Here is a 26,571-nt window from a genome sequence, read left to right as displayed (position 1 = left end):
ACATATACACACATGGGTCAGCCCGCTGCTACCCCACATATACACACACGGGTCAGCCCGCTGCTCCCCCACATATATACACACACGGGTCAGCCCCCTGCTCCCCCACATATATATACACACACGGGTCAACCCGCTGCTCCCCCACATATATACACACACGGGTCAGCTCCCTGCTCCCCCACATATATACACACACGGGTCAGCCCGCTGCTCCCCCACAGACACACACCCGGGTCAGCCCGCTGCTCCCCCACATATATACACACGGGTCAGCCCGCTGCTCCCCCACATATATACACACACGGGTCAGCCCGCTGCTCCCCCACATATACACACATGGGTCAGCCCGCTGCTACCCCACATATATACACACGGGTCAGCCCGCTGCTCCCCCACATATATACACCCGGGTCAGCCCGCTGCTCCCCCACAGACACACACCCGGGTCAGCCCGCTGCTCCCCCACATATATACACACGGGTCAGCCCGCTGCTCCCCCACATATATACACACCCGGGTCAGCCCGCTGCTCCCCCACAGACACACACCCGGGTCAGCCCGCTGCTCCCCCACATATATACACACGGGTCAGCCCGCTGCTCCCCCACATATATACACACACGGGTCAGCCCGCTGCTCCCCCACATATACACACATGGGTCAGCCCGCTGCTACCCCACATATATACACACGGGTCAGCCCGCTGCTCCCCCACATATATACACACGTGTCAGCCCGCTGCTCCCCCACATATATACACCCGGGTCAGCCCACTGCTCCCCCACATATATACACCCGGGTTAGCCCGCTGCTCCCCCACATATATGCACACACGGGTTAGCCCCCTGCTCCCCCACAGATACACACACGGGTCAGCCCGCTGCTCCCCCACATACACACACGGGTCAGCCCGCTGCTCCCCCACATATACACACATGGGTCAGCCCGCTGCTACCCCACATATATACACACACGGGTCAGCCCGCTGCTCCCCCACAGATACACACCCGGGTCAGCCCGCTGCTCCCCCACATATATACACACACAGGTCAGCCCGCTGCTCCCCCACATATATACACACACGGGTCAGCCCGCTGCTCCCCCACATATACACACACGGGTCAGCCCGCTGCTCCCCCACATATATACACACACGGGTCAGCCCGCTGCTCCCCCATATATACACACACACGGGTCAGCCCCCTGCTCCCCCACAGATACACACACGGGTCAGCCCGCTGCTCCCCCACATATACACACACGGGTCAGCCCGCTGCTCCCCCACATATATACACACACACACACACACACACACACACACACACACACACACACACACACACGAGTCAGCCCGCTGCTCCCCCACATATACACACACACGGGTCAGCCCCCTGCTCCCCCACATATACACACACGGGTCAGCCCGCTGCTCCCCCACATATATACACACGGGTCAGCCCGCTGCTCCCCCACATATATACACACACGGGTCAGCCCGCTGCTCCCCCACAGATACACACACGGGTCAGCCCGCTGCTCCCCCACAGATGCACACCCGGGTCAGCCCCCTGCTCCCCCACATATACACACACGGGTCAGCCCCCTGCTCCCCCACAGATACACACACGGGTCAGCCCGCTGCTCCCCCACATATACACACACGGGTCAGCCCCCTGCTCCCCCACAGATACACACACGGGTCAGCCCCCTGCTCCCCCACATATACACACACTGGTCAGCCCCCTGCTCCCCCACATATATACACACACGGGTCAGCCCCCTGCTCCCCCACAGATACACACACGGGTCAGCCCCCTGCTCCCCCACATATACACACACGGGTCAGCCCCCTGCTCCCCCACATATACACACACGGGTCAGCCCCCTGCTCCCCCACATATACACACACGGGTCAGCCCCCTGCTCCCCCACAGATACACACACGGGTCAGCCCCCTGCTCCCCCACATATACACACACGGGTCAGTCCTAATGATATATTAAAACATGTCATTTTTTTTAAAGTGGTGAATCAGATTAAAATGACACCGGTGTCTATTATTTCTGGAGCAATTATAATCTCTCGGCCCCGCCTCACCTCTCGGCCCCGCCTGATTTACATTGCTATAGCTATGTTCTCTCCACTATGACTGCAGTTCATAGATTGTGTATATACTAGTGAACAGTTCCCCTGATGAAGCCATTCCCAGTCTTCACCAGTGCTAGCTAATATAGTCATGTAGACACCCCAACAAGTTTCGCCATGACTGGCTTCCTCTGGGGGCTGAGGCTATATATAAAACACTGCTCAAAATAAATAAAGGGAACAGTCAAATACCCCATCCTATATATCACTGAATGAAATATTCCAGTTGCAAATCTTCATTCATTACATAGTGGAGCACTGAGAACAATAAAAGAAACATGATCAATGTAAATCACAATTTATCTCCCATGGAGTCTGGATTTGGAATGATTCTCAAAATCAAAGTGTAAAATCAAATTCCAGGCTGATCCAACTTCAGTGCAAATGCCTGAAGACAAGGAAATGCTGCTCAGTATTGTGTATGACCTCCCTACAACGCCTGGGCATGCTCCTGATGAGGCTGAGTATTGTGTGTGGCCTCCACGTGCCTGTATGACCTCCCTACAACGCCTGGGCATGCTCCTGATGAGGCTGAATATTGTGTGTGGCCTCCACGTGCCTGTATAACCTCCCTACAACGCCTGGGCATGCTCCTGATGAGGCTGAGTATTGTGTGTGGCCTTCACGTGCCTGTATGACCTCCCTACAACGCCTGGGCATGCTCCTGATGAGGCTGAGTATTGTGTGTGGCCTCCACGTGACTGTATGACCTCCCTACAACGCCTGGGCATGCTCCTGATGAGGCTGAGCATTGTGTGTGGCCTCCACGTGCCTGTATGACCTCCCTACAACTCCTGGGCATGCTCCTGATGAGGCTGAGTATTGTGTGTGGCCTTCACGTGCCTGTATGACCTCCCTACAACGCCTGGGCATGCTCCTGCTGAGGCTGAGTATTGTGTGTGGCCTCCACGTGCCTGTATGACCTCCCTACAACGCCTGGGCATGCTCCTGATGAGGCTGAGTATTGTGTGTGGCCTCCACGTGCCTGTATGACCTCCCTACAACGCCTGGACATGCTCCTGATGAGGCTGAGTATTGTGTGTGGCCTCCACGTGACTGTATGACCTCCCTACAACGCCTGGGCATGCTCCTGATGAGGCTGAGCATTGTGTGTGGCCTCCACGTGCCTGTATGACCTCCCTACAACGCCTGGGCATGCTCCTGATGAGGCTGAGTATTGTGTGTGGCCTTCACGTGCCTGTATGACCTCCCTACAACGCCTGGGCATGCTCCTGATGAGGCTGAGCATTGTGTGTGGCCTCCACGTGCCTGTATGACCTCCCTACAACGCCTGGGCATGCTCCTGATGAGGCTCAGTATTGTGTGTGGCCTCCATGTGCCTGTATGACCTCCCTACAACGCCTGGGCATGCTCCTGATGAGGCTCAGTATTGTGTGTGGCCTCCACGTGCCTGTATGACCTCCCTACAACGCCTGGGCATGCTCCTGCTGAGGCTGAGTATTGTGTGTGGCCTCCACGTGCCTGTATGACCTCCCTACAACGCCTGGGCATGCTCCTGATGAGGCTGAGTATTGTGTGTGGCCTCCACGTGCCTGTATGACCTCCCTACAACGCCTGGACATGCTCCTGATGAGGCGGAGTATTGTGTGTGGCCTCCACGTGCCTGTATGACCTCCCTACAACGCCTGGACATGCTCCTGATGAGGCGGAGTATTGTGTGTGGCCTCCACGTGCCTGTATGACCTCCCTACAACGCCTGGGCATGCTCCTGATGAGGCTCAGTATTGTGTGTGGCCTCCACGTGCCTGTATGACCTCCCTACAACGCCTGGGCATGCTCCTGCTGAGGCTGAGTATTGTGTGTGGCCTCCACGTGCCTGTATGACCTCCCTACAACGCCTGGGCATGCTCCTGATGAGGCTGAGTATTGTGTGTGGCCTCCACGTGCCTGTATGACCTCCCTACAACGCCTGGACATGCTCCTGATGAGGCGGAGTATTGTGTGTGGCCTCCACGTGCCTGTATGACCTCCCTACAACGCCTGGGCATGCTCCTGATGAGGCTGAGTATTGTGTGTGGCCTCTACGTGCCTGTATGGCCTCCCTACAACGCCTGGGCATGCTCCTGATGAGGGTGCGGATGGTCTCCTGTAGGATCTCCTCCCAGACCTGGACTAAAGCATCCGCCAACTCCTGGACAGTCTGTGGTGCAACTTGACGTTGGTGGATGGAGCGAGACATGATGTCCCAGATGTGCTCAATCGGATTCAGGTCTGGGGAACGGGCGGCCAGTCCATAGCTTCAATGCCTTCATCTTGCAGGAACTGCTGACACACTCCAGCCACATGAGGTCTGGCATTGTCCTGCATTAGGAGGAACCCAGGGCCAACCGCACCAGCATATGGTCTCACAAGGGGTCTGGGGATCTCATCTCGGTACCTAATGGCAGTCAGGCTACCTCTGGCGAGCACATGGAGGGCTGTGCGGCTCTCCAAAGAAATGCCACCCCACACCATTAATGACCCACTGCCAGACCGGTCATGCTGAAGGATGCTGCAGGCAGCAGATCACTCTCCACGGCGTCTCCAGACTCTGTCATGTCTGTCACATGTGCTCAGTGTGAACCTGCTTTCATCTGTGAAGAGCACAGGGCGCCAGTGGCGACTTTGCCAATCCTGGTGTTCTGTGGCAAATGCCAAGCGTCCTGCACGGTGTTGGGCTGTGAGCACAACCCCCATCTGTGGACGTCGGGCCCTCATACCACCCTCATGGAGTCGGTTTCTAACCGTTTGTGTAGACACATGCACATTTGTGGCTGCTGGAGGTCATTTTGCAGGGCTCTGGCAGTGCTCCTCCTGTTCCTCCTTGCACAAAGGTGGAGGTAGTGGTCCTGCTGCTGGGTTGTTGCCCTCCTACGGCCCCCTCCACGTCTCCTGGTGTACTGGCCTGTCTCCTGGTAGCGCCTCCAGCCTCTGGACACTACGCTGACAGACACAGCAAACCTTCTTGCCACAGCTCGCATTGATGTGCCATCCTGGATGAGCTGCACTACCTGAGCAACTTCTGTAGACACCGCCTCATGCTACTGTACCTCTGGGGGTGAGAGCAATGGCAAAACGCAAAAGGGACCAAAACAGCAGCCAAAAAGGATGAGAACAGAGAAATGGTCTGTGGTCACCACCTGCAGAACCGCTCCTTTATAGGTGGTGTCTTGCTAATTGCCGATCATTTCTACCAGTTGTCTGTTCCATTTGCACAACAGCAGGAAACATTGATTCACAATCAGCGTCGCTTCATAACTGGACAGGTAGATTTCACAGAAGTGAGACTGACTCGGAGTTACATTATGGTGTTTAAGTGATCCCATTATTTTTTTGAGCAGTGTACATTACGCGCACACACACACACACACACACACACACACACACACACACACACACACACACACACACACACACACACACACACACACACACACACACACACACACACACACACATACATACATACACATACACATACACATACACATACACATACACATACACATACACATACACATACACATACACATACACATACACACACACACACACCAGCCCCCTACACCACCCGCATGTATCACACACACACCAGCCTGCTACACCACCCGCACACCAGCCTGCTACACCACCCGCATGTATCACACACACGTACACCAGCCCCCTACACCACCCGCATGTATCACACACACACGTACACCAGCCCCCTACACCACCCGCATGTATCACACACACGTACACCAGCCCCCTACACCACCCGCATGTATCACACACACACGTACACCAGCCCCCTACACCACCCGCATGTATCACACACACACCAGCCTGCTACACCACCCGCATGTATCACACACACGTACACCAGCCCCCTACACCACCCGCATGTATCACACACACACGTACACCAGCCCCCTACACCACCCGCATGTATCACACACACACCAGCCTGCTACACCACCCGCATGTATCACACACACACCAGCCTGCTACACCACCCGCATGTATCACACACACACCAGCCCCCTACACCACCCACATGTATCACACACACACGTACACCAGCCCCCTACACCACCCGCATGTATCACACACACACCAGCCTGCTACACCACCCGCATGTATTACACACACACGTACACCAGCCCGCTACACCACCCGCATGTATCACACACACGTACACCAGCCCCCTACACCACCCGCATGTATTACACACACGTACACCAGCCTGCTACACCACCCGCATGTATTACACACACGTACACCAGCCTGCTACACCACCCGCATGTATCACACACACGTACACCAGCCCCCTACACCACCCGCATGTATCACACACACGTACACCAGCCCCCTACACCACCCGCATGTATCACACACACGTACACCAGCCCCCTACACCACCCGCATGTATTACACACACGTACACCAGCCTGCTACACCACCCGCATGTATTACACACACGTACACCAGCCTGCTACACCACCCGCATGTATTACACACACGTACACCAGCCTGCTACACCACCCGCATGTATCACACACACGTACACCAGCCCCCTATACCACCCCCATGTATCACACACACGTACACCAGCCCCCTACACCACCCCCATGTATCACACACACACCAGCCTGCTACACCACCCGAATGTATCACACACACGTACACCAGCCCCCTACACCACCCCCATATATCACACACACACAGATACACACACGGGTCAGCCCCCTGCTCCCCCACATATACACACACGGGTCAGTCCTAATGATATATTAAAACATGTCATTTTTTTTAAAGTGGTGAATCAGATTAAAATGACACCGGTGTCTATTATTTCTGGAGCAATTATAATCTCTCGGCCCCGCCTCACCTCTCGGCCCCGCCTGATTTACATTGCTATAGCTATGTTCTCTCCACTATGACTGCAGTTCATAGATTGTGTATATACTAGTGAACAGTTCCCCTGATGAAGCCATTCCCAGTCTTCACCAGTGCTAGCTAATATAGTCATGTAGACACCCCAACAAGTTTCGCCATGACTGGCTTCCTCTGGGGGCTGAGGCTATATATAAAACACTGCTCAAAATAAATAAAGGGAACAGTCAAATACCCCATCCTATATATCACTGAATGAAATATTCCAGTTGCAAATCTTCATTCATTACATAGTGGAGCACTGAGAACAATAAAAGAAACATGATCAATGTAAATCACAATTTATCTCCCATGGAGTCTGGATTTGGAATGATTCTCAAAATCAAAGTGTAAAATCAAATTCCAGGCTGATCCAACTTCAGTGCAAATGCCTGAAGACAAGGAAATGCTGCTCAGTATTGTGTATGACCTCCCTACAACGCCTGGGCATGCTCCTGATGAGGCTGAGTATTGTGTGTGGCCTCCACGTGCCTGTATGACCTCCCTACAACGCCTGGGCATGCTCCTGATGAGGCTGAATATTGTGTGTGGCCTCCACGTGCCTGTATAACCTCCCTACAACGCCTGGGCATGCTCCTGATGAGGCTGAGTATTGTGTGTGGCCTTCACGTGCCTGTATGACCTCCCTACAACGCCTGGGCATGCTCCTGATGAGGCTGAGTATTGTGTGTGGCCTCCACGTGACTGTATGACCTCCCTACAACGCCTGGGCATGCTCCTGATGAGGCTGAGCATTGTGTGTGGCCTCCACGTGCCTGTATGACCTCCCTACAACTCCTGGGCATGCTCCTGATGAGGCTGAGTATTGTGTGTGGCCTTCACGTGCCTGTATGACCTCCCTACAACGCCTGGGCATGCTCCTGCTGAGGCTGAGTATTGTGTGTGGCCTCCACGTGCCTGTATGACCTCCCTACAACGCCTGGGCATGCTCCTGATGAGGCTGAGTATTGTGTGTGGCCTCCACGTGCCTGTATGACCTCCCTACAACGCCTGGACATGCTCCTGATGAGGCTGAGTATTGTGTGTGGCCTCCACGTGACTGTATGACCTCCCTACAACGCCTGGGCATGCTCCTGATGAGGCTGAGCATTGTGTGTGGCCTCCACGTGCCTGTATGACCTCCCTACAACGCCTGGGCATGCTCCTGATGAGGCTGAGTATTGTGTGTGGCCTTCACGTGCCTGTATGACCTCCCTACAACGCCTGGGCATGCTCCTGATGAGGCTGAGCATTGTGTGTGGCCTCCACGTGCCTGTATGACCTCCCTACAACGCCTGGGCATGCTCCTGATGAGGCTCAGTATTGTGTGTGGCCTCCATGTGCCTGTATGACCTCCCTACAACGCCTGGGCATGCTCCTGATGAGGCTCAGTATTGTGTGTGGCCTCCACGTGCCTGTATGACCTCCCTACAACGCCTGGGCATGCTCCTGCTGAGGCTGAGTATTGTGTGTGGCCTCCACGTGCCTGTATGACCTCCCTACAACGCCTGGGCATGCTCCTGATGAGGCTGAGTATTGTGTGTGGCCTCCACGTGCCTGTATGACCTCCCTACAACGCCTGGACATGCTCCTGATGAGGCGGAGTATTGTGTGTGGCCTCCACGTGCCTGTATGACCTCCCTACAACGCCTGGACATGCTCCTGATGAGGCGGAGTATTGTGTGTGGCCTCCACGTGCCTGTATGACCTCCCTACAACGCCTGGGCATGCTCCTGATGAGGCTCAGTATTGTGTGTGGCCTCCACGTGCCTGTATGACCTCCCTACAACGCCTGGGCATGCTCCTGCTGAGGCTGAGTATTGTGTGTGGCCTCCACGTGCCTGTATGACCTCCCTACAACGCCTGGGCATGCTCCTGATGAGGCTGAGTATTGTGTGTGGCCTCCACGTGCCTGTATGACCTCCCTACAACGCCTGGACATGCTCCTGATGAGGCTGAGTATTGTGTGTGGCCTCTACGTGCCTGTATGGCCTCCCTACAACGCCTGGGCATGCTCCTGATGAGGGTGCGGATGGTCTCCTGTAGGATCTCCTCCCAGACCTGGACTAAAGCATCCGCCAACTCCTGGACAGTCTGTGGTGCAACTTGACGTTGGTGGATGGAGCGAGACATGATGTCCCAGATGTGCTCAATCGGATTCAGGTCTGGGGAACGGGCGGCCAGTCCATAGCTTCAATGCCTTCATCTTGCAGGAACTGCTGACACACTCCAGCCACATGAGGTCTGGCATTGTCCTGCATTAGGAGGAACCCAGGGCCAACCGCACCAGCATATGGTCTCACAAGGGGTCTGGGGATCTCATCTCGGTACCTAATGGCAGTCAGGCTACCTCTGGCGAGCACATGGAGGGCTGTGCGGCTCTCCAAAGAAATGCCACCCCACACCATTAATGACCCACTGCCAGACCGGTCATGCTGAAGGATGTTGCAGGCAGCAGATCGCTCTCCACGGCGTCTCCAGACTCTGTCATGTCTGTCACATGTGCTCAGTGTGAACCTGCTTTCATCTGTGAAGAGCACAGGGCGCCAGTGGCGACTTTGCCAATCCTGGTGTTCTGTGGCAAATGCCAAGCGTCCTGCACGGTGTTGGGCTGTGAGCACAACCCCCATCTGTGGACGTCGGGCCCTCATACCACCCTCATGGAGTCGGTTTCTAACCGTTTGTGTAGACACATGCACATTTGTGGCTGCTGGAGGTCATTTTGCAGGGCTCTGGCAGTGCTCCTCCTGTTCCTCCTTGCACAAAGGTGGAGGTAGTGGTCCTGCTGCTGGGTTGTTGCCCTCCTACGGCCCCCTCCACGTCTCCTGGTGTACTGGCCTGTCTCCTGGTAGCGCCTCCAGCCTCTGGACACTACGCTGACAGACACAGCAAACCTTCTTGCCACAGCTCGCATTGATGTGCCATCCTGGATGAGCTGCACTACCTGAGCAACTTCTGTAGACACCGCCTCATGCTACTGTACCTCTGGGGGTGAGAGCAATGGCAAAACGCAAAAGGGACCAAAACAGCAGCCAAAAAGGATGAGAACAGAGAAATGGTCTGTGGTCACCACCTGCAGAACCGCTCCTTTATAGGTGGTGTCTTGCTAATTGCCGATCATTTCTACCAGTTGTCTGTTCCATTTGCACAACAGCAGGAGACATTGATTCACAATCAGCGTCGCTTCATAACTGGACAGGTAGATTTCACAGAAGTGAGACTGACTCGGAGTTACATTATGGTGTTTAAGTGATCCCATTATTTTTTTGAGCAGTGTACATTACGCGCACACACACACACACACACACACACACACACACACACACACACACACACATACACATACACATACACATACACATACACATACACATACACATACACACATACACATACACATACACATACACATACACATACACATACACACCAGCCCCCTACACCACCCGCATGTATCACACACACACCAGCCTGCTACACCACCCGCACACCAGCCTGCTACACCACCCGCATGTATCACACACACGTACACCAGCCCCCTACACCACCCGCATGTATCACACACACACGTACACCAGCCCCCTACACCACCCGCATGTATCACACACACGTACACCAGCCCCCTACACCACCCGCATGTATCACACACACACGTACACCAGCCCCCTACACCACCCGCATGTATCACACACACACCAGCCTGCTACACCACCCGCATGTATCACACACACGTACACCAGCCCCCTACACCACCCGCATGTATCACACACACACGTACACCAGCCCCCTACACCACCCGCATGTATCACACACACACACGTACACCAGCCCCCTACACCACCCGCATGTATCACACACACACCAGCCTGCTACACCACCCGCATGTATCACACACACACCAGCCTGCTACACCACCCGCATGTATCACACACACACCAGCCCCCTACACCACCCGCATGTATCACACACACACGTACACCAGCCCCCTACACCACCCGCATGTATCACACACACACCAGCCTGCTACACCACCCGCATGTATTACACACACACGTACACCAGCCCGCTACACCACCCGCATGTATCACACACACGTACACCAGCCCCCTACACCACCCGCATGTATTACACACACGTACACCAGCCTGCTACACCACCCGCATGTATTACACACACGTACACCAGCCTGCTACACCACCCGCATGTATCACACACACGTACACCAGCCCCCTACACCACCCGCATGTATCACACACACGTACACCAGCCCCCTACACCACTCGCATGTATTACACACACGTACACCAGCCTGCTACACCACCCGCATGTATTACACACACGTACACCAGCCTGCTACACCACCCGCATGTATTACACACACGTACACCAGCCTGCTACACCACCCGCATGTATCACACACACGTACACCAGCCCCCTATACCACCCCCATGTATCACACACACGTACACCAGCCCCCTACACCACCCCCATGTATCACACACACACCAGCCTGCTACACCACCCGAATGTATCACACACACGTACACCAGCCCCCTACACCACCCCCATATATCACACACACACACGAGCCTGCTACACCACCCGCATGTATCACACACACGTACACCAGCCTGCTACACCACCCGCATGTATCACACACACGTACACCAGCCCGCTACACCACCCGCATGTATCACACACACGTACACCAGCCCCCTACACCACCCGCATGTATTACACACACGTACACCAGCCTGCTACACCACCCGCATGTATTACACACACGTACACCAGCCTGCTACACCACCCGCATGTATCACACACACGTACACCAGCCCCCTACACCACCCGAATGTATCACACACACGTACACCAGCCCCCTACACCACCCCCATGTATCACACACACACACGAGCCTGCTACACCACCCGCATGTATCACACACACGTACACCAGCCTGCTACACCACCAGCATGTATCACACACACGTACACCAGCCCCCTACACCACCCGCATGTATCACACACACGTACACCAGCCCGCTACACCACCCGCATGTATCACACACACGTACACCAGCCCCCTACACCACCCCCATGTATCACACTCACGTACACCAGCCTGCTACACCACCCGCATGTATCACACACACGTACACCAGCCCCCTACACCATCCGCATGTATATCACACACTTACACCAGCCCCCTACACCACCCGCATGTATATCACACACGTACACCAGCCCCCTACACCACCCGCATGTATCACACACACGTACACCAGCCTGCTACACCACCCGCATGTATCACACACACGTACACCAGCCCCCTACACCACCCGCATGTATTACACACACGTACACCAGCCTGCTACACCACCCGCATGTATTACACACACGTACACCAGCCTGCTACACCACCCGCATGTATTACACACACGTACACCAGCCTGCTACACCACCCGCATGTATCACACACACGTACACCAGCCCCCTATACCACCCCCATGTATCACACACACGTACACCAGCCCCCTACACCACCCCCATGTATCACACACACACCAGCCTGCTACACCACCCGAATGTATCACACACACGTACACCAGCCCCCTACACCACCCCCATATATCACACACACACACGAGCCTGCTACACCACCCGCATGTATCACACACACGTACACCAGCCTGCTACACCACCCGCATGTATCACACACACGTACACCAGCCCGCTACACCACCCGCATGTATCACACACACGTACACCAGCCCCCTACACCACCCGCATGTATTACACACACGTACACCAGCCTGCTACACCACCCGCATGTATTACACACACGTACACCAGCCTGCTACACCACCCGCATGTATCACACACACGTACACCAGCCCCCTACACCACCCGAATGTATCACACACACGTACACCAGCCCCCTACACCACCCCCATGTATCACACACACACACGAGCCTGCTACACCACCCGCATGTATCACACACACGTACACCAGCCTGCTACACCACCAGCATGTATCACACACACGTACACCAGCCCCCTACACCACCCGCATGTATCACACACACGTACACCAGCCCGCTACACCACCCGCATGTATCACACACACGTATACCAGCCCCCTACACCACCCCCATGTATCACACTCACGTACACCAGCCTGCTACACCACCCGCATGTATCACACACACGTACACCAGCCCCCTACACCATCCGCATGTATATCACACACTTACACCAGCCCCCTACACCACCCGCATGTATATCACACACGTACACCAGCCCCCTACACCACCCGCATGTATCACACACACGTACACCAGCCTGCTACACCACCCGCATGTATCACACACACGTACACAAGGCCTGCTACACCTCCCACATGTATCACACACACACACACACACACCAGCCCCCTACACCATCCGAATGTATCACACACACGTACACCAGCCTGCTACACCACCCGCATGTATCACACACGTGTAAATCAGCCTGCTACACCACCCACATACATTACACATGTACACCAGCCTGCTACACTACCCCCATGTATCACACACACACGTACACCAGCCTGCTACACCACCCCCATGTATCACACACACACGTACACCAGCCTTCTATGCTATGCTCCGGCTTCGCTCTGCGCCCTCTGCTCACCTTCACATTCAGCCCTTTGGCCTCCATGCTGGGGTTTAGCGGCAGGCGGATCTTGTTCTTCCGGAACAGCAGCTGCACTCGCTCCATCCCCTCCTGGAGGACCACCTGCAAACCACAGGATGCACAACACATTGGCACTGGGACACTGCCGGGGCGGCTCCCACTGCAGACGTACCATCAGCCATCATGGCGTCCACCTCTGAATGGTGACGGCACTTATATGGCATGTGACTGCTGAGGATCCCGACTGGCTGCACTGGTGACATGTTCACTACGTAGACAGAGAGCATGGCCAGAGATGGTTTTCATCACCGCATGTACCACTGGGCTCCTGATGACCGACATGACAGAGGTCACATGGTGCAGCCCCGCAGCGCTCACCTGTCGCCCAGAACCATTGGCTTGTCGCACTTTTTCCGCCACGACGCCTAGCAGCTGAGTGAGCCGGGTCTGCTTCTCCAGCTCCTGCCGTAAACCTTTACCCACAATGGAGAGGAGGGCGCCGAGGATCTGCTCATAGCGGGGCCCGAAGTGCGGATCATTCAGGGCGTCCTTCAGCAACCTGCAACGACAGTCACACCCACATCCAGTGCCATCATATGACAGAAGAGAGAACAGCGCACCCGTGCAGAGCGGGCGGGGCCTGGGGAGCGCACCCGTGCAGAGCGGGCGGGGCCTGGGGAGCGCACCCGTGCAGAGCGGGCGGGGCCTGGGGAGCGCACCCGTGCAGAGCGGGCGGGGCCTGGGGAGCGCACCCGTGCAGAGCGGGCGGGGCCTGGGGAGCGCACCCGTGCAGAGCGGGCGGGGCCTGGGGAGCGCACCCGTGCAGAGCGGGCGGGGCCTGGGGAGCGCACCCGTGCAGAGCGGGCGGGGCCTGGGGAGCGCACCCGTGCAGAGCGGGCGGGGCCAGGGAGCGCACCCGTGCAGAGCGGGCGGGGCCGGGGAGCGCACCCGTGCAGGGCGGGCGGGGCCGGGGAGCGCACCCGTGCAGGGCGGGCGGGGCCGGGGAGCGCACCCGTGCAGGGCGGGCGGGGCCGGGGAGCGCACCCGTGCAGAGCGGGCGGGGCCGGGGAGCGCACCCGTGCAGAGCGGGCGGGGCCGGGGAGCGCACCCGTGCAGAGCGGGTGGGGCCGGGGAGCGCACCCGTGCAGAGCGGGAGGGGCCGGGGAGCGCACCCGTGCAGAGCGGGCGGGGAGCCCACCGTGGAGACCAGGCGGGGGTGTCCACACAAGGCCCAGCATTCAGAACTAGTAGATCTGCAGCAGATCACATGCTCACAGATTCCCTTTAAAGAGGTTTTCCCACAAACTACATTTTAATCAAATAGATCCCGGAACAAAATAAAAACAAAAAGCAGAAGCACAGAAACCGGAGCTCCCGATAAATAAAGGTCAATTATTCTTGTAGTTAACACAGAATAATCCAAAATTACAAACAATTAAAGCCGTGATCTCAGGATGAAGTATTACAACCCAGTATACACATATAAAAGAAGAAATACGACCCAGTGCACACCTACAGTATTAAAGTAACGTACAGGCGCCCAAATCCACTATGTGACAATATACAGACGTATACATACACGCTACATATACACACATTACATACATACACGTTACATACAGTGGGGGAAATAAGTATTTGACCCCTTGCTGTTTTTGTAAGTTTGCCCACTGACACAGACATGAACAGTCTATAATTTTGAGGGTAGGTTCATTTTAACATTGAGAGATAGAATATCCAAAAAAAAATCAAGAAAATCACATTGTATAAATTAGATAAATGTATTTGCATTTTGCAGTGAGAAATAAGTATTTGATCCCTCTGGCAAACACTTAATACTTGGTGGTAAAACCCTTGTTGGCAAGCACAGCAGTCAGAGGTGTTTTGTAGTTGATGATGAGGGTTGTGCACATGTCAGGAGGAGTTTTGGTCCACTCCTCTTTGCAGATCATCTCTAAATCATTCAGATTTTGAGCCGGTCGCTTGGTAACTCGAAGCTTCAACTCCCTCCATAAGTTTTCTATGGGATTAAGGTCTGGAGACTGGCTAGGCCACTCCATGACCTTACTGTGCTTCTTTTTGAGCCATTCCTTTGTTGCCTTTGCTGTAGGTTTTGGGTCATTGTGTTGCTGGAAGACCCAGCCACGACCCATCTTCAATGCTCTTACTGAGAGAAGGAGATTGTTGGCCAAAATCATGCGATACATGACCCCATACATCCTCCCTTCAGTACGGTGCAGTCATGTTCCCTTTGCAGAAAAGCACCCCCAAAGTATAAAGGTTTCCCCCACCATGCTTCATGGTTGGGACGATGCGCTAAGGGTTGTACTCATCCTTCTTCCTCCACACACGGCGAGTTGAGTGAATGCCAAAGAGCTCAATTTTTATCTCATCTGACCACAGCACCTTCTCCCAATAACTCACAGAATCATCCAGGTGTTCATTGGCAAACTTCAGACGGGCCTGCACATGTGCCTTCTTCAGCATACACGTTACATATATACACATTAATACAGAAACATTACATACACACACATACATACACGTTACATATACACACACACACACACACACACACATCGCTATCAGCACTAGTGCCCTCTGTTAGCTCTGCACTATGTATATGTGACAGCCTTATTGCCTCTTGCGCCCTACAGACTATTTTCCTTTATGGTCCAATACGGACTCCGTGTTGCTTTTCTTTTGTGATTGGCCCGGTACAGAGGGAGCAGCCTGTGTTTTACCTCACTTGGCCGTGCATCTACATTCCCTGTTGTTTAGATCCTGGAATAACACCAAGTTCCCGTGTATGGATGGCGCATATCACAAATCCTGAGAGCCTACAGACGGGACGGCCGGGGAGGAGGCGGCGGAGGAGAGCCGACAGACGGGACGGCCGGGGAGGAGGAGGAGGAGGAGAGCCGACAGACGAGACGGCCGGGGAGGAGGAGGAGGAGGAGGAGAGCCGACAGACGGGACGGCCGGGGAGGAGGAGGCGGAGGAGAGCCGACAGACGGGACGGCCGGGGAGGAGGAGGAGGAGGAGAGCCAACAGACGGGACGGCCGGGGAGGAGGAGGAGAGCCGACAGACGGGACGGCCGGGGAGGAGGAGGAGGAGGAGAGCCGACAGACGAGACGGCCGGGGAGGAGGAGGAGGAGGAGGAGAGCCGACAGACGAGACGGCCGGGGAGGAGGAGGAGGAGGAGGAGGAGGAGAGCCGACAGACGAGACGGCCGGGGAGGAGGAGGAGGAGGAGAGCCGACAGACGAGACGGCCGGGGAGGAGGAGGAGGAGGAGGAGAGCCGACAGACGAGACGGCCGGGGAGGAGGAAGAGGAGGAGAGCCGACAGACGAGACGGCCGGGGAGGAGGAAGAGGAGGAGGAGGAGGAGAGCCGACAGACGGGACGGCCGGGGAGGAGGAGGAGGAGGAGAGCCGACAGACGAGACGGCCGGGGAGGAGGAGGAGGAGGAGGAGGAGGAGGAGAGCCGACAGACGAGACGGCCGGGGAGGAGGAGGAGGAGGAGGAGAGCCGACAGACGAGACGGCCGGGGAGGAGGAGGCGGAGGAGAGCCGACAGACGGGACGGCCGGGGAGGAGGAGGCGGAGGAGAGCCGACAGACGGGACGGCCGGGGAGGAGGAGGAGGAGGAGAGCCGACAGACGGGACGGCCGGGGAGGAGGAGGCGAGCCGACAGACGGGACGGCCGGGGAGGAGGAGAGCCAACAGACGGGACGGCCGGGGAGGAGGAGGAGGAGGAGAGCCGACAGACGGGACGGCCGGGGAGGAGGAGGAGGAGGAGGAGAGCCGACAGACGAGACGGCCGGGGAGGAGGAAGAGGAGGAGGAGGAGGAGGAGAGCCGACAGACGAGACGGCCGGGGAGGAGGAGGAGGAGGAGGAGGAGGAGAGCCGACAGACGAGACGGCCGGGGAGGAGGAGGAGGAGGAGGAGGAGAGCCGACAGACGAGACGGCCGGGGAGGAGGAGGAGGAGGAGGAGAGCCGACAGACGAGACGGCCGGGGAGGAGGAGGAGGAGGAGAGCCGACAGACGAGACGGCCGGGGAGGAGGAGGAGGAGGAGAGCCGACAGACGAGACGGCCGGGGAGGAGGAGGAGGAGGAGAGCCGACAGACGAGACGGCCGGGGAGGAGGAAGAGGAGGAGGAGGAGGAGGAGAGCCGACAGACGAGACGGCCGGGGAGGAGGAGGAGGAGGAGGAGGAGGAGAGCCGACAGACGAGACGGCCGGGGAGGAGGAGGAGGAGGAGGAGGAGAGCCGACAGACAAGACGGCCGGGGAGGAGGAGGAGGAGGAGGAGAGCCGACAGACGAGACGGCCGGGGAGGAGGAGGAGGAGGAGGAGGAGAGCCGACAGACGAGACGGCCGGGGAGGAGGAGGAGGAGGAGAGCCGACAGACGAGACGGCCGGGGAGGAGGAGGAGGAGGAGGAGGAGGAGAGCCGACAGACGAGACGGCCGGGGAGGAGGACGAGGAGAGCCGACAGACGAGACGGCCGGGGAGGAGGAGGGGGAGGAGGAGGAGGAGGAGGAGGAGGAGGAGAGCCGACAGACGAGACGGCCGGGGAGGAGGAGGAGGAGGAGGAGGAGGAGGAGGAGAGCCGACAGACGAGACGGCCGGGGAGGAGGAGGAGGAGGAGGAGGAGGAGGAGGAGGAGAGCCGACAGACGAGACGGCCGGGGAGGAGGAGGAGGAGGAGGAGGAGGAGGAGGAGAGCCGACAGACGAGACGGCCGGGGAGGAGGAGGAGGAGGAGGAGGAGAGCCGACAGACGGGACGGCCGGGGAGGAGGAGGCGGAGGAGAGCCGACAGACGGGACGGCCGGGGAGGAGGAGGCGGAGGAGAGCCGACAGACGGGACGGCCGGGGAGGAGGAGGAGGAGGAGAGCCGACAGACGAGACGGCCGGGGAGGAGGAGGAGGAGGAGGAGGAGAGCCGACAGACGAGACGGCCGGGGAGGAGGAGGAGGAGGAGAGCCGACAGACGGGACGGCCGGGGAGGAGGAGGAGGAGGAGAGCCGACAGACGAGACGGCCGGGGAGGAGGAGGAGGAGGAGGAGGAGGAGAGCCGACAGACGAGACGGCCGGGGAGGAGGAGGAGGAGGAGGAGGAGGAGAGCCGACAGACGAGACGGCCGGGGAGGAGGAGGAGGAGGAGGAGGAGGAGAGCCGACAGACGAGACGGCCGGGGAGGAGGAGGAGGAGGAGGAGGAGGAGAGCCGACAGACGAGACGGCCGGGGAGGAGGAGGAGGAGGAGAGCCGACAGACGAGACGGCCGGGGAGGAGGAGGAGGAGGAGAGCCGACAGACGAGACGGCCGGGGAGGAGGAGGAGGAGGAGGAGGAGAGCCGACAGACGAGACGGCCGGGGAGGAGGAGGAGGAGGAGAGCCGACAGACGAGACGGCCGGGGAGGAGGAGGAGGAGGAGGAGAGCCGACAGACGAGACGGCCGGGGAGGAGGAGGAGGAGGAGGAGAGCCGACAGACGAGACGGCCGGGGAGGAGGAGGAGGAGGAGGAGAGCCGACAGACGAGACGGCCGGGGAGGAGGAGGAGGAGGAGGAGAGCCGACAGACGAGACGGCCGGGGAGGAGGAGGAGGAGGAGGAGAGCCGACAGACGAGACGGCCGGGGAGGAGGAGGAGGAGGAGGAGAGCCGACAGACGAGACGGCCGGGGAGGAGGAGGAGGAGGAGGAGAGCCGACAGACGAGACGGCCGGGGAGGAGGAGGAGGAGGAGGAGAGCCGACAGACGAGACGGCCGGGGAGGAGGAGGAGGAGGAGGAGAGCCGACAGACGAGACGGCCGGGGAGGAGGAGGAGGAGGAGGAGAGCCGACAGACGAGACGGCCGGGGAGGAGGAGGAGGAGGAGGAGAGCCGACAGACGAGACGGCCGGGGAGGAGGAGGAGGAGGAGGAGAGCCGACAGACGAGACGGCCGGGGAGGAGGAGGAGGAGGAGGAGAGCCGACAGACGAGACGGCCGGGGAGGAGGAGGAGGAGGAGGAGAGCCGACAGACGAGACGGCCGGGGAGGAGGAGGAGGAGGAGGAGAGCCGACAGACGAGACGGCCGGGGAGGAGGAGGAGGAGGAGGAGGAGGAGGAGAGCCGACAGACGAGACGGCCGGGGAGGAGGAGGAGAGCCGACAGACGAGACGGCCGGGGAGGAGGAGGAGGAGGAGGAGGAGGAGAGCCGACAGACGAGACGGCCGGGGAGGAGGAGGAGGAGGAGGAGAGCCGACAGACGAGACGGCCGGGGAGGAGGAGGAGGAGGAGGAGGAGGAGAGCCGACAGACGAGACGGCCGGGGAGGAGGAGGAGGAGGAGGAGAGCCGACAGACGAGACGGCCGGGGAGGAGGAGGAGGAGGAGGAGAGCCGACAGACGAGACGGCCGGGGAGGAGGAGGAGGAGGAGGAGGAGGAGTGCCGACAGACGAGACGGCCGGGGAGGAGGAGGAGGAGGAGGAGAGCCGACAGACGAGACGGCCGGGGAGGAGGAGGAGAGCCGACAGACGAGACGGCCGGGGAGGAGGAGGAGGAGGAGGAGGAGGAGGAGAGCCGACAGACGAGACGGCCGGGGAGGAGGAGGAGGAGGAGGAGGAGGAGAGCCGACAGACGAGACGGCCGGGGAGGAGGAGGAGGAGGAGGAGGAGGAGAGCCGACAGACGAGACGGCCGGGGAGGAGGAGGAGGAGGAGGAGAGCCGACAGACGAGACGGCCGGGGAGGAGGAGGAGGAGGAGGAGGAGGAGAGCCGACAGACGAGACGGCCGGGGAGGAGGAGGAGGAGGAGGAGAGCCGACAGACGAGACGGCCGGGGAGGAGGAGGAGGAGGAGGAGGAGGAGAGCCGACAGACGAGACGGCCGGGGAGGAGGAGGAGGAGGAGGAGGAGGAGAGCCGACAGACGAGACGGCCGGGGAGGAGGAGGAGGAGGAGGAGGAGGAGAGCCGACAGACGAGACGGCCGGGGAGGAGGAGGAGGAGGAGGAGAGCCGACAGACGAGACGGCCGGGGAGGAGGAGGAGGAGGAGGAGGAGGAGAGCCGACAGACGAGACGGCCGGGGAGGAGGAGGAGGAGGAGGAGGAGGAGAGCCGACAGACGAGACGGCCGGGGAGGAGGAGGAGGAGGAGGAGGAGGAGAGCCGACAGACGAGACGGCCGGGGAGGAGGAGGAGGAGGAGGAGGAGGAGAGCCGACAGACGAGACGGCCGGGGAGGAGGAGGAGGAGGAGAGCCGACAGACGAGACGGCCGGGGAGGAGGAGGAGGAGGAGAGCCGACAGACGAGACGGCCGGGGAGGAGGAGGAGGAGGAGAGCCGACAGACGAGACGGCCGGGGAGGAGGAGGAGGAGGAGGAGGAGGAGGAGAGCCGACAGACGAGACGGCCGGGGAGGAGGAGGAGGAGGAGGAGGAGAGCCGACAGACGAGACGGCCGGGGAGGAGGAGGAGGAGGAGGAGGAGGAGGAGGAGGAGAGCCGACAGACGAGACGGCCGGGGAGGAGGAGGAGGAGGAGGAGGAGGAGGAGAGCCGACAGACGAGACGGCCGGGGAGGAGGAGGAGGAGGAGGAGGAGGAGAGCCGACAGACGAGACGGCCGGGGAGGAGGAGGAGGAGGAGAGCCGACAGACGAGACGGCCGGGGAGGAGGAGGAGGAGGAGGAGGAGGAGGAGGAGGAGAGCCGACAGACGAGACGGCCGGGGAGGAGGAGGAGGAGGAGGAGGAGGAGGAGGAGAGCCGACAGACGAGACGGCCGGGGAGGAGGAGGAGGAGGAGGAGGAGAGCCGACAGACGAGACGGCCGGGGAGGAGGAGGAGGGGGAGAGCCGACAGACGGGACGGCCGGGGAGAGCCGACAGACGGGACGGCCGGGGAGAGCCGACAGACGGGACGGCCGGGGAGAGCCGACAGACGGGACGGCCGGGGAGAGCCGACAGACGGGACGGCCGGGGAGAGCCGACAGACGGGACGGCCGGGGAGAGCCGACAGACGGGACGGCCGGGGAGAGCCGACAGACGGGACGGCCGGGGAGAGCCGACAGACGGGACGGCCGGGGAGAGCCGACAGACGGGACGGCCGGGGAGAGCCGACAGACGGGACGGCCGGGGAGAGCCGACAGACGGGACGGCCGGGGAGAGCCGACAGACGGGACGGCCGGGGAGAGCCGACAGACGGGACGGCCGGGGAGAGCCGACAGACGGGACGGCCGGGGAGAGCCGACAGACGGGACGGCCGGGGAGAGCCGACAGACGGGACGGCCGGGGAGAGCCGACAGACGGGACGGCCGGGGAGAGCCGACAGACGGGACGGCCGGGGAGAGCCGACAGACGGGACGGCCGGGGAGAGCCGACAGACGGGACGGCCGGGGAGAGCCGACAGACGGGACGGCCGGGGAGAGCCGACAGACGGGACGGCCGGGGAGAGCCGACAGACGGGACGGCCGGGGAGAGCCGACAGACGGGACGGCCGGGGAGAGCCGACAGACGGGACGGCCCGGGGAGAGCCGACAGACGAGACGGCCGGGGAGAGCCGACAGACGAGACGGCCGGGGAGAGCCGACAGACGAGACGGCCGGGGAGAGCCGACAGACGAGACGGCCGGGGAGGAGGAGGAGGCGGGAGAGCCGACAGACGGGACGGCCGGGGAGGAGGAGGAGGCGGGAGAGCCGACAGACGGGACGGCCGGGGAGGAGGAGGAGGCGGGAGAGCCTGTATTGTCTCCTGTGTCCTCTCCGGCCGTCCTGTCTGTAGGCTCCCCTTCCCAGGAGCTGTGATATGTGCCATCCATGTCCCTGCACAGTCAGACGCGGCCATTACACAAGACACAGTGGGGCACATTATACCAGTGTCAGGGATTCCCACAGCGACGACACCGGGGAGATCACGCAATATCTCACCGTGCCGTCACTATGTCAGGGATTTCGACCGGAATCGCGAGCACACGACCCAGACTACTCTCTACTTAGGTATCGGCAAGTGACCAGTGGAGGTATGGCGTCACACCTCGGGATTCCAACGCATTGAATATGTGTTTACGCCCTCCGTACGGTCACTGTCAGCTTCACGATAGCCCAATTATTAATATTATTCGCTGCCACCACCGTCCAGCTTTGAAATATAATACAGGCCTGGGCGGACGCTTGCGTTCTGGTAGCGTATGGCTTCGGGGGAGGGACAAAAGAAACAGAACTATTAAACTTTATATTTAATCCAAAATGGAGGCAGTGTTTAGGAAAAATATAAACAACGATTTTACAAAAGGAGACATTAAAATACATAAGCAGTTACACAAAATAATAAGGATTAAGGAAGAAACTTACAATCGCTGATAAAATTCAATATGGGTGGAGGAGGGGCTCCTCAATTTGAGTAGAATGTTATCGAACAGGATCCGTTGTTTATAGTCTTTATACCCCTCTGGCAATGAATAACTCTCCAACCTCAACAAACTATTTCATGTTGAAGGTAGAGACCTGTCCACACCCCCCTGTGCTGACATCACAGGGGCTGGGCTCCGCCCTTCATGTCTATTAAAAAACTGTTTTTTGGGATAGCTTATCGCTCGTTGATCCCAGAAGCCCAAAAGTGCTACCATATTTTCTATTATGATTTTACCTTCATTTAGAGACCACACATTGCATAGTTGCAGTCTGCTATTCTGGTGTTTTTGCGCTACAGCTCCACGGAGGGCTTTTCAGAGACAAAAAATATCCCTATCGTTCCCTAGCTGACCCTGCCCCTAAAAATATGGGTCCCATCATTACAGGATGTATGGAACTTTAGTTATTCCATATTTCATATCGGAGTCGGCGTGTCTATAGATTTTCTTTTGAAGCTCAGGAAGCAGCTTCAACAGTTAACACGCAAATTATTGCAATCCTGCAACTAATCACCCCCTGCGTCTGCCAGGGAGAAAGATGCTCGCTTTTTAATTAGGTTGCAACACTTCTTGGCTGGCATTTGTTTGTGTACAAGGTCTTACTCATGAGTGTGCTAATTGGGGCTTTGTGCTGAGATTTTCAAGTGGTGGATTGCTAGCTCTTGTCTTGGGACAAAAGGTGGAAGGGAGGGGTGAGAGGGGCTTCAGGGGAAGAAAGAAAGAAAAAAAGAAAAAATATTTTCAATACTTCTCTGACTCAATATTTCTCTGACAACCAGTATTTCAGCACAGGGACATTATATATATTTTTTAACATCCAATTGTGGTAAAATCCTTGAAATCTGGAAGACGGCAGCGACATTTAAAGCTAAAAATAAAAGCTTCTCCTACAAGGACAGGACAAACAATAAGGAGGAAGCTGGAAGCTCACCAGTACAAATGATGAGCCACGCGGACGTTGCTCAGAGCGCGGCGCAGCAGAAATCGCACCAGATCGCTGTCCAGGTGGATCTCAGACTTAACGGCCTGAAAGAGATGGAGAAAGTTATGAATGAGCACGGCAAAAGCAGAGCGTGAGGCAGCAGGAAGAGGAGACCTGGCCCTGGGGAAGAAGAAGGAGGGAGGAGACCTGGCCCTGGGGAAGAAGAAGGAGGGAGGAGACCTGGCCCTGGGGAAGAAGAAGGAGGGAGGAGACCTGGCCCTGGGGAAGAAGAAGGAGGGAGGAGACCTGGCCCTGGGGAAGAAGAAGGAGGGAGGAGACTTGGCCCTGGGGAAGAAGAAGGAGGGAGGAGACCTGGCCCTGGGGAAGAAGAAGGAGGGAGGGAGACCTGGCCCTGGGGAAGAAGAAGGAGGGAGGGAGACCTGGCCCTGGGGAAGAAGAAGGAGGGAGGGAGACCTGGCCCTGGGGAAGAAGAAGGAGGGAGGGAGACCTGGCCCTGGGGAAGAAGAAGGAGGGGGGAGACCGGGCCCTGGGGAAGAAGAAGGAGGGAGGAGACCTGGCCCTGGGGAAGAAGAAGGAGGGAGGAGACCTGGCCCTGGGGAAGAAGAAGGAGGGAGGAGACCTGGCCCTGGGCAGGGAGGAGACCTGGCCCTGGGGAGGGAGGAGACCTGGCCCTGGGGAGGGAGGAGACCTGGCCCTGGGGAGGGAGGAGACCTGGCCCTGGGGAGGGAGGAGACCTGGCCCTGGGCAGGGAGGAGACCTGGCCCTGGGCAGGGAGGAGACCTGGCCCTGGGGAGGGAGGAGACCTGGCCCTGGGGAGGGAGGAGACCTGGCCCTGGGGAGGGAGGAGACCTGGCCCTGGGGAGGGAGGAGACCTGGCCCTGGGGAGGGAGGAGACCTGGCCCTGGGGAGGGAGGAGACCTGGCCCTGGGGAGGGAGGAGACCTGGCCCTGGGGAGGGAGGAGACCTGGCCCTGGGGAGGGAGGAGACCTGGCCCTGGGGAGGGAGGAGACCTGGCCCTGGGGAGGGAGGAGACCTGGCCCTGGGGAGGGAGGAGACCTGGCCCTGGGGAGGGAGGAGACCTGGCCCTGGGGAGGGAGGAGACCTGGCCCTGGGGAGGGGGGAGACCTGGCCCTGGGGAGGGGGAGGGAGAGACATGCCCTGGGGAGGGGGAGGGAGAGACATGCCCTGGGGAGGGGGAGGGAGAGACATGCCCTGGGGAGGGGGAGGGAGAGACATGCCCTGGGGAGGGGGAGGGAGGAGGAGGAGACATGCCCTGGGGAGAGCAATCCTGGTGGGGTGGGGAATGGAAGGGACGAGATCTGTCCCATGAAGGGCGGGTGCGGTTTGAAAGAGCGGTCCAATTAGGAAAGGGGGGTGGGGGATACCTGCTTCTGCCAGCCTCGATGTCGGCATCTTCCCATGGGTTCCGCTGGAGCTAAAACCCGCTCACTCACCCGACAGGAGACTCCTCACGGACGTCTCCAGGATCCACAAGGAATCATGTGCTGCACATCACAGACATTACTAACCTGTACAAACTGTGGAAGAAGATCTACCAGCTCGTCATCGCTCATCCCGTCCTGGATCCATCCTACAGCTGCTGAGCGGACCACCTGATCAGCAAACCTGAGGAGTCCCAACCAAAGTAATAGCATCAGCCTACACCATCTATACTGTACAATGTCACTGCTGACAACCTGCCTGTGTACCCTGTGTGAGCGGTTGTCAGCCCCGCCAGCCCTGGTGATGACATTACTGGTATACGATGTGCAGGCAGTTCTCACCTAGTGTTCAGTAGTTCGAGTGCACACACCGGGGTTAGTGGGGGCCAAGAGTGGATCAGTGCATAGATGTCCCCCAGATAGGCCACATCCCACTTTGGGGCGCTGGCCAGGATCTTTGGCAGGCAGTCCTTGTGGAGGTGGCAGTACGCGCGCTTCTCCCACACAAAAGCCTTATCTTCCTGTGACATCCTGCGAGGACATAAGCAGAAGATTTCTGTGCAGCCCAACAGGACGCGGGGACACAGGCGCCGCAACTGGGGACACAGGCGCCGCAACCGGGGACACAGGCGCCGCCCCACAGACTCGCCGGGACATTATTGTGACCTCCTACCCGGCCGGCAACTCTCTGGTGATTAGGTCCAGCAGGCGGCTCTTGGACTCCTTCTCCAGGGTTTCGATGCTCATCGGGGCGCAGCTTCCAGTTGGGTCCGGAGATTTGTACACAACATCAAACGTCGGCGATGGGAAGTCAACCTGAAGTGGGAGGCAGAGGGTAAGCAGCAGCAGTGGGCGAGTGTTGTAGAAAAATTGTAAAATCCATACAGACATCTCCGGAGAGGGGACATATCTTCACATTGAACATATTGCATTCATTATAACTGGGGAAGAGAGAAATGAAAAAGCTGACACTTCAACCTCCATTGAAGTATGACCTCCTGCCTTGAACAGGTAATTACAACATGAGACCTGCTGAGAACCAGCCACCAAGTCTAGGATTCATATA

The 26,571-nt window shown here is 58.5% G+C and overlaps 1 protein-coding gene across 4 annotated transcripts in view; it reads right to left on the bottom strand.

Moving 5' to 3' along the window:
* PIK3C2A (phosphatidylinositol-4-phosphate 3-kinase catalytic subunit type 2 alpha) overlaps positions 1–26,571 on the bottom strand; it is a 252,274-nt gene that overhangs the window by 10,315 nt on the left and 215,388 nt on the right. For all 4 annotated transcript variants that reach the window (XM_073659041.1, XM_073659039.1, XM_073659042.1 and 1 more), the window contains 6 exons: positions 26,179–26,321; positions 25,848–26,036; positions 25,593–25,689; positions 24,052–24,146; positions 14,126–14,306; positions 13,745–13,849 (listed from right to left, as the gene is read on the bottom strand). In XM_073659041.1, coding sequence (XP_073515142.1) covers positions 13,745–13,849; positions 14,126–14,306; positions 24,052–24,146; positions 25,593–25,689; positions 25,848–26,036; positions 26,179–26,321 — 810 coding nt within the window. The remainder of the gene's footprint in view (positions 1–13,744; positions 13,850–14,125; positions 14,307–24,051; positions 24,147–25,592; positions 25,690–25,847; positions 26,037–26,178; positions 26,322–26,571) is intronic.

This window comes from Phyllobates terribilis, unplaced genomic scaffold, assembly GCF_046119375.1.
Source record: "Phyllobates terribilis strain yellow unplaced genomic scaffold, ASM4611937v1 Scaffold_13__5_contigs__length_258822181, whole genome shotgun sequence".
NCBI lineage: Eukaryota > Metazoa > Chordata > Amphibia > Anura > Dendrobatidae > Phyllobates > Phyllobates terribilis.
This window is presented reverse-complemented; position numbering and strand designations above follow the sequence as displayed.